The following is a 19,737-nucleotide window of genomic DNA, read 5'->3' as shown; positions in this document are numbered from 1 at the left end:
TCTTATGGTGCAATAATATTCTATTACATTCACATATAATTTGTTCTGCCATTCCCCAATTGTCTAAGAGGCCATCTAATACACCTCCTTAGATTCTAATTCTTCCCCACCCCCTTCCCCCTTTAGGTTCAGGAAGTTTGTTTTGCTTATGACTATTCCCTTCCTGATATTATCCTCTCTCTTAACCCCCACCGCTCCCCTCCTTGTCCCTGCTTATTTCCTTGTTGAATTTGATGTATTTTGACATGATGCTAAGAGAAGGGGGGTGGAGGCAAGGTATATTCAACACTCCTTTGTATGTTTCAGGTAAGGGTGAGGTTCACCTGATGCTCACTGCCCCCTCCTTCTTCCTTTCTACACTCACATATTCCTTCTTTTATCCTTTCTTCTCTTTCCTTTCTTCAAATACCCAGAATAGAACCAGTCCCCATTCTCCTTTCTCAGGGACCTCTAAATTCTCTTTGAAGACAATAAGGTTCTGAAGGGACAATTGTTTTTTTCCCCTTGATTAGAAAATCAGCATACCAGCATCTTACAGCCCATTTTTAATTGTTTAAATGTATTTACCTTTCTGAGTTTCTTTAGAGTCTTATGTTTGCATTTTGTTTTATACCACATAAATTTTTAATATATTTTATTATTTCACTAAATATTTCCCAATTACATGTAAAAACATTTTCACAATCATTTTAAAAATTTTGGAGTTCCAAATTCTCTCTTTCCCTCCTGTCCCTCCCCACTCCTTCAGAAAGCAAGCAATTTGATAGCAACGATACATGTGAAATCATGCAAAATATATTTCCATATTAGCCACATTGTAAAAGGAAACAAAGTGTGTTTGCATTTTAAGTGTCATACTTGGTTCTGGTCTTTTCATCAGAAGCTTGGAAGTCCTCTATTCTATTAAACATCCATTTTTTTCCATATAGGCTTATCCTCAGCTCTGTATAATAAGTTATTATTGGTTTTAAGGCTATATTTTTTGCCTTTTGGAATATTGTATTCCAAGATTTCCTAGATTAGGGGTTCTTAGCCTCTCTGTATATGTCATGGATACCTGACAGTCTGGTGAAGCCTATGCACCCCTTCCTGAAATGTGTTTAGGTGCATATTATTTTTTTAGAGATTGTGCTTAAGTAGTAAAATGAAGTTTGAGCAGTACAGTCTGTGATGTTGTAACATTAGCAACCGCAAGCTCTTGTCCATTCATAAGGCCCAACTCTTTTAATACCTTAGAAAGATTTGGCCTTGTTCATTCTTCAGTGGAAGTTAGTGTTTGTAAATAAGTAAGCATTCTGTTCTTTCCCACTAATGTGGCTGTGATGCCTACAGATTTCATCTGTAATGAGGCATTATTAATTAAATAATCAAAAACCTCTTGCAGTTTAGCCAGTGAAGGAAACTGGATATTTTGGGGAAGCTGGCTGCTAGCTGGGCAATTCTTTCTTTTTGCTTCAAATGTATATGTGTACAGCCCATCTATATCATTAAATGCTAATTTTTTTTAATTTAATTTTTTATTTTTAGTTTACAACACTCAGTTATACATAATTTTGAGTTCCAGATTTTCTTCCCTCCCTCCCCACCTCCCTCCCCAAGACAGCATGGAATCCCATATAACTTCGCATTGAATTAATTTACACACTAGTCAAGTTATGGAGAAGAATTATGACCAATGGAATGAATCATGAGAAAGAAGAAACAGAACCAAAAAAACAAACAAACAAAAAAACCCAAACCAAAAACAAAAACAAAAGAGAGAAAAAGAAAAAAAAGGGGGGGGGGAAAGGCTAGCATGAAGTGTGCCTCAATCTGCATTCATACTTCATAGTTCTTTCTCTGGATGTAGATCGCATTCTCCATCGTGAGTCCTTTAGAATTGTCTTTGCACCTTGTATTGCTGAGACAAGCAAAGTCTGTCAGGGTTAGTCCTCACAGAATCCATATATCTGTGGTTGTGTATAATGTTCTCCTGGGTCTGCTCCGCTCACTCAGCATTATGTCATGTAGGTTTTTCCAGGTTGTTATGAAGTCCGTATCATCCCCATTTCTTATGGCACAATAGTATTCCATTACCTTCATATACCACAGCTTGTTCGGCCATTCCCCAATTGATGGGTATCCGTTTGATTTCCAATTCTTAGCTACCACAAAAAGAGCTGCTATAAATATTTTTGTACATATGGGTCCTCTTCCCACTTGTGTGATCTCTTTGAGATACAAGCCTAGAAGTGGTATTGCTGGGTCAAAAGGTATGAACATTTTTATAGTTCCAAATTGCTCTCCAAAATGGCTGGATCAGTTCACAACTCCACCAGCAACATAACAATGTTCCAATTTTCCCACATCCTCTCCAGCATTTATCATTTTCCTGTTTTGTTATTTTAGCCAATCTGACAGGAGAGATGTGGTATCTAAGAGTTGTTTTGATTTGCACATTAAATGCTAATTACTTATTAAGGAGAATATATGCACTTGTGGCTATTTTAAAAACCTCGGCGGGCACACAGAGGTGCAATAACAGCATTTGTGGAAGCCACAGCTGGAATGATTCTTTTTATAACCCCTTGGGTTAGCCTGTAGATAATACCCCTACTATTAAATTGTGATGCTCTCCCTAGTGACTTTTGGAAAATCCATTGAATGTGATCAGGATCATCTCCATCCAACATCCTCAATACAGTGTTCTGGGAGCCTGGGCATGGACGCAATGGTACACATGGGGAAATTAACCTGTGTTGGATAAAGTTACGGTGTACGTTCAATACAAGCTGTCATTCCAGGTAGAGTTACCCTTTAAAATCTTCTCTTCTACCATCTGTCAAAGAAGTTCCAGAACTTGGATCTAATATTCCACCTTCATAATTCAGAAGTGATATCAGCATGCCATTTACCCATCTGTGTTGGTAAACAAAATGGGCTCTTAGCACTTAGTTCAACAAGTGCCCTTGAAGAGTTTGGTTTGCTTCCTTTGAGTAATTCAGTGTATTTCATTGAGTCTTACTAGGTGCTGAGACCCAGGCCCAAACCCCTATTAGGTGTAGAACCTATGTGGGTGTGGCTTGGTGACTAGGGTGGGGCTCAAGGTGGGGCTGGCTAACAGGAGGTGCTAACTCCAGATCCATGCCCTCTTGAGTCTTACTAGGTGCTAAGCCCCGGGCCCAAACCCCTATTAGGTGCTACGCCTATGTGGGTGTGAAGCTCCCAGGGTACCAAGGGGTGGGGCTAACTCAAGAGCCAATCATAGTAGCCTAAGTTCTGGTCATTCAGACGATGTTTGATGACATCTGAAGCCGTATAGGAAGAGAGGACAGAGCCGTTTGCCCAGGGCTCTCACTTGTGCTGGTGTGCTGATGCAGAGACTCTGGGCAGCTGTAGCTAAGGGCCCTCCAGCTTGTAACCCAGATGCTGGGACTTTGTTAAACTCTGCTAACTATGTATTGGGATTTGAATCAGACAAGGTCTGTCTGTTGATGTTTGTACTTTGTTTGTATTTGTTCTGAAGTTCAGTGTGCTGGCTTTTTCCCCTGAACTAAGTGAATGATATTTGTATGCTGAATTAAAGTAAGCTTGTCAACCCCTTCACGTAGCTTTCCTTAGTTAAGCAGATCAAAAGAACCTGTGCTTTTGCAGCATGCTGGTAGCATTCTTGTTGTTGGGCTTTCACCCCCACAACAGCTGCTAGCCGGATTGTTGAAACACCATCTTCTAGCAATAATGGAGTCCAGACCACATACCATGATACAAAATTGTCTACAGAAGGTATCATCAGAATTTTGAATCTTGTTGAAATGTGGAACTACAGCACAATTAGGGATTAGGAATTCTGTAGCAACTTCAGCTTTGGATCTTCCAACATCCTTAGACCTGAACAAAAACTACCTGTTTTGGTTGGAAACATCTATGGAGTCTATGTCTACTACATGAATTTGTCTAAAAAGCAAACAATGCCAGATTTTTAAGGAGTTCATATCCTAATCCTCCTGCTCCAATGACTAGCACTTTACAAGTAACTAACAAAAACCAAAGAGATTCAGTGCTTGGTTTGAAATCAGGGTGTGTGAATGGTCCAGACCCACTGGGGGAACTTCTTTACATGGTCCCAGCAACTGTCCCAGTCTCCAGTGTCCCCATACCCACTCTCAACAGCCAGCCAAACAGACTCCTTTGCAGTTTTCCCTGCAATTCTTGTCAAATAGGGAGTTCTTTTCTGTGTAATTTACATTTTGGGATTCATTGAATGCTGAGTCGGAGGGTTCGTTGTTTAGTTTCTTCCATTGATTTTTTTTTCTATTTTTAAACCAATACTAAATAGTTTTGATGATTACTGCTTTGTAATACAGCCTGATGTCTAGAAGAGCCCCTTCCTTCCTACCTTTCCCCATTATTTCCCTTGATATCCTAATTCTTTTGCTCCCCCAAATGAATTTTGTTTCTTGTTGTCTAGCATGGCCAATCTTTGCAGAAACCAAGACCAGGTTACCCTCTTAATTCAACTTTTTCCACACTTAGAAAGAGATACAGGGAGCATACATGTCTTTACAGTAGTTTAATACCTGTTATCAACCTCTTTTTTAACCATAACTTCAATTATTAAAAAAAAACCACTTTACACTTTCTTCAGTTCTCTACTCCAAATGATGTCACTCCAAATTTGCATTTACTAGGTATGGGCAAGTTAATCAAGTCTATCCTGTTGTTCAATGGGCTGGGCCTTAGAGCCAGGAAGACCTGGGTTTAAGTCCTGCCTCTGACCATGTTGGCTATGTGACCCTGAACAGATTCCTAAACCTCTCAGTGCCCTAGGTAACTTTCTAAAACAAAGTTTTGCAGACAAAGTGCCAACCTGAACTACTACAAGAAACGTCCTCATCTGGCCTATGCCGATGCAATCACAGGTACAATTCCTATCTCTTATCTACCTCCTAAGAGGTGATTCTGTGATTCAATCCTAAGGAGCAGAAGGATTGGTTTCATAACTTTTAATTCAGGAAATGCAAGAAGTCAGTTAAGCTAATCCCGAGGCTCTGAAAAAAAAAAAGAATTGTAATTCCTGGAGACAGAAATTTTTATTTTTCCTTGTAACAAGCTCTTGTGGTACCTTGGACAGTGTACTGAATGTGGTATGGAGCTAACAAATGTTTGCAGAATGTAAAAATGAATTAATGTATCATACTACAATATCTTGCGGTGGGAAATTAGTTGGGTTGATCAACGTCTAAAGAGAAAAGTGGACGCAATACTTTCACAAGACTACTAAAAGAATTGTCTCCTGCCCCCAGCCAGAATTCACTCCACATGCTTTCTTTCCCTGCCCCTGAAAGCTTGTTCCCACCTTGACAGCTTCATGAGTCAAGTGGCAAAGGAGAACAATAGTGGGAGAAGAAAGGATGGCATTTTCTAACCTCAGGAAAGAAATGCAACAATTTCTGTCCCCAGAAGACTTACAGTATTTGAGAATGTCAGTACTGGAAAGAACTAACACCTGTATTTTATCGAGTACACAATTTAAGCTGGAGGGGCTGGGGAGGACTTACCCAAAGCAGATCCCAGCACTACTGAATACTAGTTTAATCTTCTTGGCATCATATCTGTCCACTCTTCCCACTGGGAAGGCATCTGAGTCACCAGGAATCTGTCACTATCATTCTTAGGACACTGTGAGCAAAATGCTTCAAAAGAGAGAACTGAATGTCCAAAATCTGTGCCTCTGTTCATGTGGGTACTTCCTCCATTTACCAGATCAAAGAGAACTGGCATCACAGAACCTTGGTTCATATACTACCTATAGCTCTTATTTTAAGTAAATCCTTTAACTTCCGTGGACCTCCTTTTGAAGCAGTGAAATGGTGCAAAGGAGAGAGCAGTGGGCGAAGACCTGAGCTCAAATGTGACCTGAGACATTTATTAGCTGTGTGACCCTGGGCAAGTCACTTAAGGGTTTTCTGCCACAGTTTCCTCTACTTCCCAGCGAGATATTTGTAAAGCGCTGGGTACATAGTGGGCACTTAATAAATGCTAGCTATTCTAAGAAATGTAGGGGTTGGGTCTATAAGGTCCCTTCATACTCTCGATCTACAATCTATGTATTAAGCACATATCGCAAGGAAATCACAAGGCAATCACAGGTCTGGCAAAACAAATAAATCAATAAATGAAAAACAAAGGCTAAAAAAAAACTTTTCCATGTGTTATAACCAGACCGGGCGTCCTGGCTGGATCAGGAACAAGATATTCATCTCTTAGCTCTGGGTATTCTCTCTGGAGGTCCTCCCGTGCTTGGCGTGCCCTTCCTCCTCTGCTCTGAGTGCTGACCCCCCTGGCTTCCTTCAAGTGCCCACCTTACACAGGAAGCTTTCCCAGCCTCTCAATTCCAGTCCACCCTCTGTTAATTATTTCTATTCATCCTGTGCATAGCTGGCTTTGTATGTATGTTCCCACGTTGTTTCTCCCATTGGATTGTAAGCTCTTTGAGGGCAGGCACTGCCTTGTACCTCTTTTGGTATTCCCAGCGCTTAGCATAGAGCCTGGCACACAGTAGGCGCTTAGTAATTATTGACTAATCCTAACCCCAAAGTTCTCGCGCGCATTGACCCCTTCCTCATATTTGGGGGCGCTATGTTACTAGTATTACGGTAGCCGACGGACTGGGATTAAGTTTCGCTCAATCAAAATTTAAAAGGGAAGACGGGCCGCTATAACAAATCACACCAGTGGGAGGCCACCGGTCTCTGTGATAACACACGCTCGAAGTAGGCAGACCGGTCCAGCAAAGCCTGGCTTGCCCAACCGACTTAGCCAGTCGTGCGACGCGCATGCGCCGCGACATCGCGCGCCCCGTGTTCAGCATCTCTCTTCCGGTCCCAGAGCCTGCCTACTCGAACCTGAGCAACCACCTGAGGGGCTGGCGGAACACCCCGTCTATCTTTCGATCCAAGCCTATTGGCTGTGAGAATCCGGAGTGGGCCTGTCCCAAATCTGATTGGTCAGGGTGCAAGCAGCTGCTGCCGAACAGTCCAATGGCGTCGGAGCGCGTGAGCGAAGGGGGCGGGGCCTTCCAGGTGCGTGGGCCGGCCAGTCACTCAGGGCTCGGGCATGAGCTGGCGGTGCTACCCGTGAGTGGAGTGCGTCCGGCTGGCTGTCAAGTGCGTGGTTGGGGGTTCGGTTTGGGCCATGGCCTCCGAGAAACCGCTCGTCGCCATCACTTGCACCGCCCCCACCAACATCGCGGTCATCAAGTACTGTGAGTAGGGAAGGAGGTGCTGGAGCGGGGAGGGGGAGTCCAGGGAAACGTTCCCCCCCCCCCCGAGAGCCGGGCTCCGAGTTTCGGGTTCCGGAGGTATTTGGGTCCGGGTGACCGACCCTGGAGCTGGAAGGAACCTAGAGACCATCCAGGCCAGGCGCTCTTAGCCCGAGATCTGTGCTCTGAGATGGGGGAGGGAAGGACATCTTTAGTTCAATAATAAAATATTAATATTTGATTAAAGTTTTGTTAATATAAAATAATATGTCAATAATAACACAACCCCACGCACCTAAAACATTTATGTTAATAATAAATAATATTAAAATAACATTTAAATAATGGTCAAATATAAATAATATACACCTAAAATATCATTTATGCTAATAATAGATAATATTTAACATTTAAATAGTGATCTAAAATAATAAATAATATGCACCTAAAACATTATTTATGTTAATAGTAATACTTAAAATGACATTTTAAATAACAAGAATAAAAATAATAATACGCACCTAAAGCGTTCTTTTTTTAAATAATAAATACTGCTTAAAATAATATTTTAATAAAAACTAATAATAAATAAATAAATAATGTGCACCCCAAAATATTCCGAGAAGGGGTGCATAGGTTTCACCAGATTGTCAGAGGTCCATGACACTCAGAGAGGCCAAGAACCCCTGATCTAGCCTAGCCCCTTCATTTTACAAAGGAAACAGCTCCGAAGCAGCAGATGACCTGTCCAAGGATCACACAGCTAATTAATTAGGACTAGAGGATTCAAACCCAGGTTCCATCTCCAAGGAAGATGCCTCTCAGTGGTGACTTCCTGAAACACAAGTCTGATCATGTCACCCCCTTAGTAAACTAGTGACTCCCTCTTGCCTCAAAGGCTGTCTTCAAAATCTTGGCACAGCTGGGGGTGCAGTGGTTAGAGCACCTCGACGAGAATCAGGAGGTCCTGAGTTCAAATCCATCCTCAGATGCTCACTAGCTCCATGATCTCGGACAAGTCACTTAACTTCTGTTTGCTTCAGTTTCCTCAAGTGTAAAAACTAACAGCACAACAGATAACAACAGGGTGCTTGTGAGCATCAAATAAACTAACATTCGTAAAGTGCTTAGCACAGTGTCTGGTACATAGTAGCCGCTGTTTGAATACTATCTCTTGTTATTATTGATTGTCAGTTTGAACAGGCTCCTAGTAAGGTCCTGGTGGCACACTGTCTATCTGTTGTCTGGGGTACATAGAGGCATTGCCTGGAGCTGGGCCACCAGTGTCTACTGAGCTCATGAATTATAGTCTGTTAAGGTGTAGTGAGGATTCGGTCTGCATCAATGAAGAGAGTCCTCACACCACTGAAGTCATGGCTCTTTTGAAGTAAATGGCAGTGAAGTCTGACTCCAGTGTGTTTCACTGAGGTCCTTTGAAGGTTTTGCTAAGAAGAGTTTTAAATGAGCAAAGAGAGGCAGCCTGTGGCCTGGGGGGAATGGAAGTGAAAGGTAGCAGACTGGTAAATTAGGAAGTGTTGAAGATAAAGGATTCTCACCTGGATTTTTGTTCCTGGTGCAGAGGGGTCTGGCAAAGCTTTCTCAAAGGGGTGGGGCTTGAACTGGGTTTTGAAAGATTTACTGAAACAGAAGGGAGGGGAAGGACTTTGCTGGTCTGGGAACTCCATGTTCTCTGGTGGTTGGTGTGAGTGGGTGTGGGTGGGACTGGGAAGAGATAGACTGGCCTGGGGCACAACTGGCCTTTGGAGGAGCAGGCCGTTGGACTGCCTCAGCACAGTAACAGCAGTGATCTGGCTTTGCTTACTCTTCCAGGGGGAAAACGTGATGAAAAACTGATTTTGCCCATCAATTCCTCACTGAGTGTCACTCTGCACCAAAATCAGGTATATACAAATGCATAATCGACTTCCCCCCCAGCTGGGAGCCGAGATCCCACATAAGGCCATGTACTATGGAAGACTTTGCCTGGGGAAGAGTGGGAAGAGAAGAGGCAACAGTAGTGTTCCCAGTCTGTAGCCTCCACTGGAGGAGTTCGAGACTTCTGACCCCTTCCAGAGGACTCTTTTGAGGATGATTTCACAGGACCAACATTTCTGTGCTAAAAAATAAGGGACCCAAACCATTTGTACTAGAACCCTGGCCTGGCAGGTAGGATTATTGGACCCAGTCCAGGGTCTCTACCACCTACCCTACAACCCCAGGCAGGTCAGTGTGTCTGCCTCTGACTATTTACTGATTTCTAAAATTTACTTAAAGACTAGACCTATGATTCATTGTCATAGGGCACTCCCTAGCTGAGGCAAGGTCCTCTCCTAGTGCAGGCTGGAACCTTCTCTGCAACTAAGAGTCCTAGAGAGTTGTCTGGGGCCCTCAGAAGGTAAGTAACTTGTAGTTAAGTGACCAGTAGGTGTCAGAGGTGGGACTCAAACCTGGGTCTTTCAGGTTTTATGGCTTGCCTTCTATCCCTTAAGCCACACTGCCTCATTTATCTCTCTCTCTCTTTCTTTCGGGGAGGCAGTCAGAGTTAAGTGACTCTCCCAGGGTCACACAGCTAGTAAGCATTTGAGGCTGAATTTGGACTCAGGTCTTCCTGACTCCGGGGCTAGTGCTCTACACACTGCCTCAAGGATCATAGATCCCTTTGAGTATGTGCAAGATCTGGTAGAATGTAAGCCTCTTAGGGGCAGGAACTTTTTCTGTCTTTGAACATTCCATACCTAGCACAGTACCTTCCTTGAACACGGTAGGGGCTTGATAAATGCTTATTGAACTTGGGGCCGGGGGAAATCACTTATTATCTTAAAAGACCGAAAAATAAGGGTAACATCTGGCTCCCTAAAAGGTTAAAAAGGAGATCATGGGTAGTAACAGGTATTAAAATGGACTTGGATGTGTGGAAAATGAGTTCAGTTCTAATTAACATTGCTATCCATAAATTCCTTGTTATTTCCTGAAGGCTGAGGTGATCCTGATTTTTCTTTCTTAGTTAAAAACCACCACGACAGCAGCCATCAGCCGGGACTTCAAAGAGGACCGAATCTGGCTGAATGGCAAGGAGGAGGATGTGGGGCACCCACGGTTACAGTCCTGCCTTCGAGAGAGTAAGTGCTTGAGATCTTAAGCTGGTCCCTGTGGCCCTGGGCCACATGCCCTTCTTTCCTAGTTTTCTGTTGGGATGGGGAGTGGTAATGAACCTGGGTCTTCCAGCTGAAACAGTAGATTAGAAGAGATGGATGATGCTTTTGATCTTCCTAACTCCCTTAAAGTAAGGTGGCAGAAGGCTTGGTGAGTAACCCTGAGCACTGTTGGGGCTACCTCCAGCGCCACCCTCATTGATTCTCAGATCTCTACTTTGGTACATAATCATTGGGAGCTACAGAGCTGTAGGTGTGGGGGTCAGCAGATATACAAAGGGAGACGTAGATGGATTTTGTTTGTTTTTAATTTTTATTCTAAAGTTAACAAACACCCAGAAATGATCATTTCTATATACAAAAAAAGAGGATTGTACACGAAACTGAGAATCTCTATTAGGTATAGCTTGCTATTCCTTTTAAGCGTATAATAAACTCAACATGGTTGGTCACTGCATTGATCAGAGTCCTTATTTTAGGTCTTTCTTAGTTGTTTTTCTTTACACTGTTGTGGTTATTATGTAAATTGTTCTCTTGGTACTGCCCACTTCAGTCTTCATTAGTTCATACAAGTCTTCCAAGATTTCTCTGAAGCCATCTGTTTTGCCATTTCTTCATGTGCAGTAATATTCCATCACATTCATATACCAGAATTTGTTTGGCCATTCCCTAGTTGATGGACATCTCCTTAATTTCCAGTTCTTTTCTTTTTTTCCAAATGCATGTAAAAACAATTTTTAACCTTTGTTTTTTGAAAATTTTGAGTTCCAAATTCAGTCTTTTCCTTTCCCTCCCCCCTCATTGAGAAGGCAGGCGATCTGATAGAGATTACACATGCATAGTCATGCAAAACATATTTCTGTATGAGTCATGTTGTGAAAGAAAACACAGACCAAAAAGACAAAAATTAAAAAAAACTCAAACCAAGAAAAATAAAGTAAAAAGTTTGCTTTGATCTGCGTTCAGATTCCATTAGTCCTTTCTCTGGAGGTGGACAGCATTTTTCATTATACGTCCTTCAGAATTGTCCTAGATTGCTGGATTGCTGAGAATAGCCAAGTCATTTGCAGCTGATCAATGTACAATATTGCTGTTACTGTGTACAATATACTCCTGGTTCTCCTCACTTCACTTTGCATCAGTCTTTCCGGGTTTTCTGAAAGCGTCCTTCTCGTCATTTCTTATGGAATGTAATGTATTCCATTACATTCATATAACACAACTTGTTTAGCCATTCCCCAGTAGATGGGCATCCCTTCAATTTCCAATTCTTTGCCAGCACAAAAAGAACTGCTAGAAATATTTTTGTACATGTGGGTCTTTTCCCCTTTTTTATGATCTCTTTGGGATACACACCTAGATGTGGTATTGCTAGATGAAAGGGTATGCCCAGTTTGGTTGCCCTTTAGGCATAGTTCCAGGTCGCTCTCCAGAATGGTTAGACCAGTTCACAACCCCACCAATAAAACTGTAGTGTCTCAATTTTCACACATCATCTCCCACATTTGTCATTTTCCTTTTCTGTCATATTAGCTGATCTGATAGGTGTGAGGTGGTACTTCAGAGTTGGTTTAATTTCTCTAATCAATGATTTAGAATATTTTTTCTTATGGCTATAACACTTTGACTTCTTCATCTGAACACTGCCTGTTTATATGCTTTTACCATTTATCAGTTGGGGAATGAATTGTATTTTTACAAATTTGACTCAGTTTTTTATATATTTGAAAAGTGAGGCCTTTATCAGAGAAGCTTGTAAAAAAAAGTTTTCCAGTTGTGATTATTAACTCTGTATTTCCCTCCATCCTCTTTCCACCTTGTTTATCCTTCTCCCTCTCTCTCCTTTCATCCATTCCCTCCTCAAAAGTGTTTTGATTCTGATTGCCACCTCCCCTGATACACAATCCCTGCTATTGTCCCCCCAACCCTTTCTCTTGTCAGCCCCCCACTTCCCTGTAGGGTAAGATAGATTTCTATACCCAATTGAGTGTGTATGTTATTCCCTCTTTGAGCCAATTCTGATGAGAGTGAGGTTCAAGCATTATCCAGTGCACCCCCCTCATCTTCCCCTCTACGCTCTTTTGTGCCTTTTCTGTAAGATAATTTACCCCATTCTACCTCTCCCTTCCCCCTTCTCCCAGTACATTCTTCTTTCTCACTCCCCAATTTTATTTTTTTAGATATCCCATCATGGTCCACTCACACCTGTGCCCTCTGCCTATGTCTTCTAACTGCCCTAAGAATGATAGTGTTCTTCAGAGTTACAAGTATCATCTCCCCCTGTAGGAATGTAAACAGTCTGATCTTATTGAATCCCTTATGACTTCTCTTTTCCTGTTTACCTTTTTGTGCTTCTCTTGAGTCTTGCATTTGGAAGTCATATTTTCTATTTAGATCTGGTCTTTTCATCATGGATGCTTGCAAGTCTTCTATTTCATTATATCTCTATTTTTCCCCCTGAAGAATTGTGCTCAGTTATGCTTGGTAAGTGGATTCTTGGTTGTAATCCTAGCTCCTTTGTCCTTTAGAACATCCTATTCCGTGCTCTCCAATCCTTTAATATAGAAGGTCTAAATCTTATGTTATCTTGACTGGCTTCATGATATTTAAATTGTTTCTTTCTGGAAGCTTGCAGTCTTTTTTCCTTAATCTGTGAGCTTTGGAATTTGGCTAAAATATTCCTAGGAATTTTCATTTTGGGATCTCTTTGGAGGGGTAGATGGGTGGATTCTTTCAGTTTCTGTTTTAGCCTCCAGTTCTAGGATGTCAGGGTAGTTTTCCTTGGTATCTGTAGCCCAGGATTTAATGCAGTACCTGTCATGTAGGGTTCTTTTGCAAATCCTTGTGGATCAGTTGATTTCCCAAGTGTTGGGAGTTCTCATTTTCTGTTACTGGCACAAGCACTTGAAGGACACGGTAGTACCAGGAGTTGGGTGGGCTGTCCCCCTTCTCTTGTTGTCGGTCCCAACAAGCATTGATTAAGTACCCATTCTGCGCTAGGCCCTCTGCTGTGAGCTGGGAAGATGAGGAAAGGTAGACCAGTGGTTTATGCTCTAAGACTAATGAGAAGATAGCCTGACTAACAAGCTCCAGAGAGAGGAGGTGAAGGCCATCTCAGAGGCAGTGACAGAAGGACTAACCTGGCCCCGGCCCCTGGGGTTTGTTCGTTTCTCTCTTCCCCAACAGTCCGTCGCCTAGCTCGCAAAAGGAGGAGCGGGAGTGATGGCGATTCTGTTCCTCTTTCCTACAAGGTGCACATTGCCTCCGTGAATGACTTCCCCACAGCAGCAGGCCTGGCCTCCTCAGCAGCGGGGTACGCCTGCCTCGGTGAGTAGTATTGGAAATGGGGCCCATTATGAATGTCTTCAGATCAGCCTACCCGACCAGGAAGGGTCCGAGACTTGTGGGGTGGGAGGCAGTCTGCTGGATCAGCAGCAGCTCCTGGCTTCTGGAAGCTATGAGGGCCTGGGGAGCTGACTAGAGGCCCACCTCACATTAACCATCTTTTAATCACAGATACTGCTGTTTTCTGAACACCCTTCCTTTTTTCCTCCCGTGTTTCATCTCTCTCTCTCCCCATTCCTTTGCCCATAGTCTATACTCTGGCCCAGCTCTATGGAGTCGAGAGTGAGCTCTCAGAAGTGGCCCGGCAAGGCTCGGGCAGTGCTTGCCGGAGCATGTTGGGTGGCTTCGTGCAGTGGCACATGGGAGAAAGGCCTGATGGCAAGGACAGCATCGCCCAGCAGGTTGCACCAGAGTCCCATTGGCCAGAGCTCCGAGTGCTTGTTCTGGTGGTGAGTGGGCCCTGGCTTGGGAGCAGATGAAAGCTTCGCCGACAGGATTCCCATTCTGAAGGCTGGGCTTCTGGGAGGAGGCCTGGGAGACTCTGGGATTCGTGAGATGCTTGGGGTCTGTGGCCTAAGCAGTTCTGGATGGTTTGGCTGGGGAAGCCTCAGGGGAATGCAGGGACAGAGGGTCACAAGACTCTTCTGCATTCTGATAGTCTGCCTTGGGTTGTTTGCAGTTGTTTCCTGCGTGTTAGTCTTGTCTTGAGTTCCTAGAAGGCCTCTAGTCCATCTGTATTTTCTCCAGCACGTAGCACAGCATTCATTACCTCGCAGAGCTCCTGTGAGGGTTGGTTTGGGTAGTGCTGTGAGATGTACTCTCTTGAAGTGGCTGCCCTGTGGTACTTAATGTATTCTTTCTTGGGTTAGGTGAGTGCTGAAAGAAAACCAGTGGCCAGTACGGCTGGAATGCAGACCAGCGTAGAAACCAGCCCTCTGCTCAAAGTAAGGCTCGGCCCTGGGGATGTCAGGTGGATGGAGTGGGAGGGGTCGGTGATGGCCTGCCCAGATCACACTATGGACAGCCAGGCCTTGCCAGAGTCATGGTCCTAGAACTCCTCAGCCTTCTCTCCCCTCACCCATGGGCTTCCAGATCAGCATCCGTGTTCCTTCCCACCTTCCTTTCCCTTGATAGTCTGATGATTCTGGAAAATTGGCTTGTCACTTTGCAGTTTCGGGCTGAGTCTGTGGTGCCAGGGAGGATGGCAGAGATGGTGCGGTGCATCAAGGAGCGGGACTTTGAGGGGTTTGGCCAGCTAACCATGAAGGACAGCAACCAATTCCATGCCACTTGCCTGGACACCTTCCCTCCCATTTGTTACCTCAGTGACACATCTCGGCAGATCATCGGCCTGGTCCACTGCTTCAATGCCCACTACGGCAAGACTAAGGTAAAGTGTGGCAGCTACTTGTGTGGAACCTTGACACCTGATGCCCTTTGATTCTTTGTGAGCTGAGGTGCCAGACGCCCAACTGAACTCACAGGAGATGTGGATTGGTGGCCAGCAGGAATACCTTTCTGACTGAGTTTGGCCCCATTGCCCTAGGGCCCTGTGTGGCATTCACAGCTGAGGAAGGTGGAAGGGAGAAGAAGTGTATGTGGAAGGGGGGATGAGATTGTGGAAGGACCAAAGAGCGTGCCCATTGCCAGGCTTCTGGGATCCCTCTCCACCTTCTGTTGATGGGGAATGAAGTCTCTGATTCTCTTCCATCTCTAAAACATCAGGATCTGTAAACTTTTCAGTCTCCCCCTTTGGCCCCTCACACAGTGTGGATTGGTGCTGCGCTTCCTTCCTATGCCATTAGACTTCAGAGGCAGAGGGAGACCCCTTTGCTCTCTTGGTGGCCCTCGGGCCTCTCTTAGGGAAGTTGGGGCTCTGATGCTTTCAGGACGAGGCCCTAGGGAGCCTGAGAGTTCCTTGTGCTCACTGGTGGCCTGGGAGCAGAGGGGCTGTCACAGGCACATCCATGTCCACTGTCCTGCTTTTCAGGTGGCGTACACCTTTGATGCCGGTCCCAATGCCGTGATCTTCACCCTGGAAGACACAGTGGCTGAATTTGTCGCTGTCATAAAACAGATCTTCCCCCCAGAGATGAATGGAGACAAGTGAGTCATATCAACATTTCCTCTGTTTTCCCTTTTCCTGGCTGGCTATGGCTGGCTTGTGGGTTATGTACTTGTTGAGGCATGAAGAAAGAGGAATAGTATCTGCTTCCACCAGAAAGTTAAACTGAAAATCCCTGAGTCCATCACCTGCTTTAATTCGCTATTTGGGATGGGGATTATGACTTTAGGACCATTAGAACTCTCTTGTCTAATGATGGTGGGCAGCATTCTCAGAATCCAGTACCACCACTGATTATCCTAAGAGGCCTGCAATGAGAGTGGGCATCCCAGCCCAGCGTGTTGTTTCCACCCCCTGCCCATGCTGCCTCCTGAGGCCAGCTGTCCTTGCAGAGAAGAGAGCTGTTCCACGGCTTTCCCAGTACTCTGGTTATGGGAGTCTAGTGGTGACGGCAGGAGCAGAGTGGGTGGTGGTGCCAGCCTAGGTGGAAGCTGGTCTGGGAGGAAGGGAAGAGAGGACAATGGTGTCACTTGGTAGCCCACTCACCACTCAAGACTCCCAAGGAGCCAAATTCTGACTGTGGGGTACAGTTAGGAGTATGGAAGACTCTTAGAAATGTTCTTGATGGAGCAAAGGAGCTGGGGTTTGATGGAGGCCCCTTTGCCAGTGCTTCTGCATGCACTGCCTAGTCTCCATCATCCCCTCCCGGCTTTCCTCCTCACATCTCCTTACTAATTTCTGTGTATATGGTTGGTGAAGAGAGAAGGAAGCAGTGTCTTGGAAGATAAAGGGATAGCTTTGAAATTTTCCTGTGGAGTTTGTTATAGAAGTGAGCTGTATGTGGTTCAGGTTCATGGCTCCAGTCTGCACAATGTTGTGCAAATAATCATTGTATTTTGGATAGAAAGCACTGACTTTAAAAAAAAAATGTAGATTTTTTGAAGGGCATGTGTGTGGAACACAAGCTCTGGAAAGTTCTACCTCCCTGATAACAATCCCAGCAATAGCCTGTGACTCAGGAAGCACAAGAGGCGTGTTGCCAGGAGGCTGGTCTCTGGGTGCTGAATGGGTTGGCTGAAAGGATCCTGTCTCACTTAGGGGAATGGTACTGATGGGCACGAATGGGCAGAAATCTGTTCATTTCCTTCATCCGTGCTGCCTCGGGGCTACTGGCTCCAAAGAGGGTGATGTTTTCCTGGTCATTTTCCTCCTAGGTTCCTGAAAGGCTTGGCAGTAGAGCCTGCTGAGCTCTCAGAAGAGCTAAAATCTGCTTTGGCCGTGGAGCCGTCTCCTGGAGGAATCAGATATGTCATTGCCACTCAGGTAATGCCTAGAAACTGCTTTCCCCCTGATCCCCAGGGAAGCCCCCAAAGATCAGGACAGGAGGCCCACTCTCTTTCCCCAGATACTCATCCCCTGTGATGAGGCCACCTTTTTCACAATAGTCATCCTATTTATTACTCTCACCTTCAGAGGTCCCCAGTTCCTTATGCATGGATTCCCTCCCCCTGCCCCAAGGCTGTTAGGCCACTTTTCCTTCCTTGCCATCCACTAAACAGTTGGCCATGGTGTAGTAACAATTTAGGGGAAGTACAAACACCCAGGGTGCTGCCTTCTCCCAAAAGCAGGTATTGCCAATGTTTCCTCTGCAAATCACATGTTCATAATTGCATGACATGCATGTGACATGATGACTTCCCCTGTCCATCACTGAGGGGGTGGGAGGCTGCTGCCGGGAAAGGTGCTGCAAATGTGAAGCCACAGTAGACCTCAGGCAGATGAACCTGTGGAACAAAGAAGACAGAGGAGGAAGAAAAACTTCCCAAGGAGTTTTGGCCAAGGATTTGGAGAACTGGACCCAAGCCAAGCCAACATTCCAAAATGGCCATCTTGTGTTGGGCTAATATCTTTCTTCCTAGAAGGAATAGGCGAGAGTTTACAACTTGACCCTCCCATATTGCTCCTTCCCTCCTGTCCCAGGGAAAAGGCTTAGTTAAGTGAAATTCTTGCCTGTCCATGTAATCCTGCATTGAACTTCTCTGTTACAGGTGGGGCCTGGACCACAGGTCCTGGAAGATCCCCAGCAGCAGCTCCTGGGCCCCAATGGCCTGCCCAAGCTGGCATCCTGAGCGTGTACTATCTCAAGGTGTCGTGCACCTCAGGGAGATGGAGCCAAATGGGGAGCATTGTTGCAACTTCTGGTTATACTATCAGGGATTGGCTTGGCAGGACTCTGGCTGCTTTCCCAGTTTCTGTACCTGACTGGAAAAATATTGTCAGGCAGGGGATTTTGTCAAAGGTGCCACTAGCAAGGACTTGTGCATTGGAAACTGGGATGCTTGACTGTCAGCTGCTCCAACCTCTAGTGGCAGAGGCGGCGGTTGTTGTCCTTCCCATGGTGTCTGTCACCTCACTCCCCCGTGTGCAGATTGTAGAGGTGGTGTCTTTGTGGCGGGGACCCCAGACAGCCCTGTGCATAGCCCATCCAAGCCAAACAGCTATCGGGCAGGAGTGACACCAGATCCTGTGAGAGCCAGTGGTGGAGGGTCTTGTTCCTCTCTGACTCTTCCTCCAAAGCCGTCCTTGCTGCTCTTCAACAAAGTCCACAGAGGAAAAAAGTGATCAGTCTTTTCTGCTAGACTGTTGTCGACAGTTCTTGATCTGTATTAAATGCATGGGAGTGTGCCACCTACCAGCCCCTCGGGAGCCCGCAGAGGGAGGGTACTTCTTGGGGCGGTGGCCTGGAGGGCCAATCTTTGCCAAATTTTGCTTGGGTGTTCCAGAATTTAACATGAAGCCACTGAATATGAGTTTAATTTTCTTTAAAAAAACCGATTAATTTAAAATGATCTCCAAGTGGTCTTTCTTTGAAGCCAGTGATGGCGTGTTAACCTTGGGCATCTGCTCCCTTGCTCCACACACCTAAAAGGTGGTTGTTGGCATTAATCTTGAGTGGGACGTGAGGTTCTGCAAGGATAACTGACTTGCCTTTGGATCTGTGTTCAAATTTCTGTAGGAACAAGCCCCTTCCCGTTGGCTCCCAGAATGGAGCTCTCTTCCATTATTACCAGACTTTGGGGAAGAGGATGGGTGATGTCAGCAGAGGCAGGGTTCAGCTTCGCCCCAGAAATAGAAGTCGATTACTTCACCCCAGAAAGAAGTGCTATTGTGTCCTCTCTTATCTCGCGTTGTGTTGAAGGGAAGCGTCCCTGTTTGTACGTTACTGTGATAATTCGTGTTCATCACGATGACCCTGGAGCTCCTTCTGACTCTCCAATGGAAGGTCTGATTATGATCAGCCTTATCAGTGTTCCCATTCAACATTTAGTCATCCCATACCCCCTTTCCATGGATTACCAGGCCAAATATTCGATTATCCAATACATTCTGTTTTCTAACTATGGCGGCCAATTACATTTGCCATTTAAACAGTACTGTAATCATGTAAGTGAACAAAAAAAGAACTCCAAAAGGATGCTTCCCTTATGCTCAGTGTTTATCACCCCAACACCAACACCCTGGGAGCTGCAGGTCAGAGAGAGTCAGTGATTGCAAAGGTAGAAGCAAAGGACCTCAAGATCCCAAGTGCCCTGAATGATGCCGTACAAACGAGCTAAGTAAAATCGGGCTCTGGTCATCCTCCAGGATGGGTTCTGGGCTGGTTTTTTTTCTTGCCAGCTGCACATAGCCCTCAATAGTTCAGGCTGAGGCTCCAGAGACCCACTTCCCTCTAGATCTTCCATTAATGATACAATTGAGCTCTTCCTGTTGTAAAGAGTGGCTGGTGGTTCTACTATTATGGTTGGTTTAGAGTTCCTTCTCATCCTCATCAGATATCCACATTGCCCCTGTTGGGTCTTCTAAACCCACAAACTACAAAATAAAACAAAAGGAAGCATTAACTTCAAAGAGAAGGGGTAATAGGGGCACTGTCT

The 19,737-nt window shown here is 44.9% G+C and overlaps 1 protein-coding gene and 1 pseudogene across 1 annotated transcript; one reads left to right on the top strand and one right to left on the bottom strand.

Annotated features, from left to right (window-relative positions):
* Positions 1-1,132: 1,132 nt before the first annotated feature.
* Positions 1,133-6,829, bottom strand: LOC118842667 (annotated as a pseudogene).
* Positions 6,830-7,036: 207 nt separating this feature from the next.
* On the top strand, positions 7,037-19,372 carry MVD (mevalonate diphosphate decarboxylase). The gene is made up of 10 exons (XM_036752935.1): positions 7,037-7,243; positions 9,071-9,141; positions 10,245-10,359; positions 13,579-13,719; positions 13,987-14,186; positions 14,607-14,681; positions 14,909-15,127; positions 15,728-15,843; positions 17,017-17,125; positions 17,851-19,372. Exons 1-10 carry the CDS (start codon positions 7,174-7,176, stop codon positions 17,929-17,931), a joined length of 1,197 nt encoding a protein of 398 aa, XP_036608830.1. The 5' UTR covers positions 7,037-7,173; the 3' UTR covers positions 17,932-19,372.
* Positions 19,373-19,737: the final 365 nt, after the last annotated feature.

This window comes from Trichosurus vulpecula, chromosome 3 (genome assembly GCF_011100635.1).
Source record: "Trichosurus vulpecula isolate mTriVul1 chromosome 3, mTriVul1.pri, whole genome shotgun sequence".
Lineage (NCBI taxonomy): Eukaryota > Metazoa > Chordata > Mammalia > Diprotodontia > Phalangeridae > Trichosurus > Trichosurus vulpecula.
Note: the sequence above shows the minus strand (reverse complement) of the source record. Positions and strands in the feature narration are given on the sequence as shown.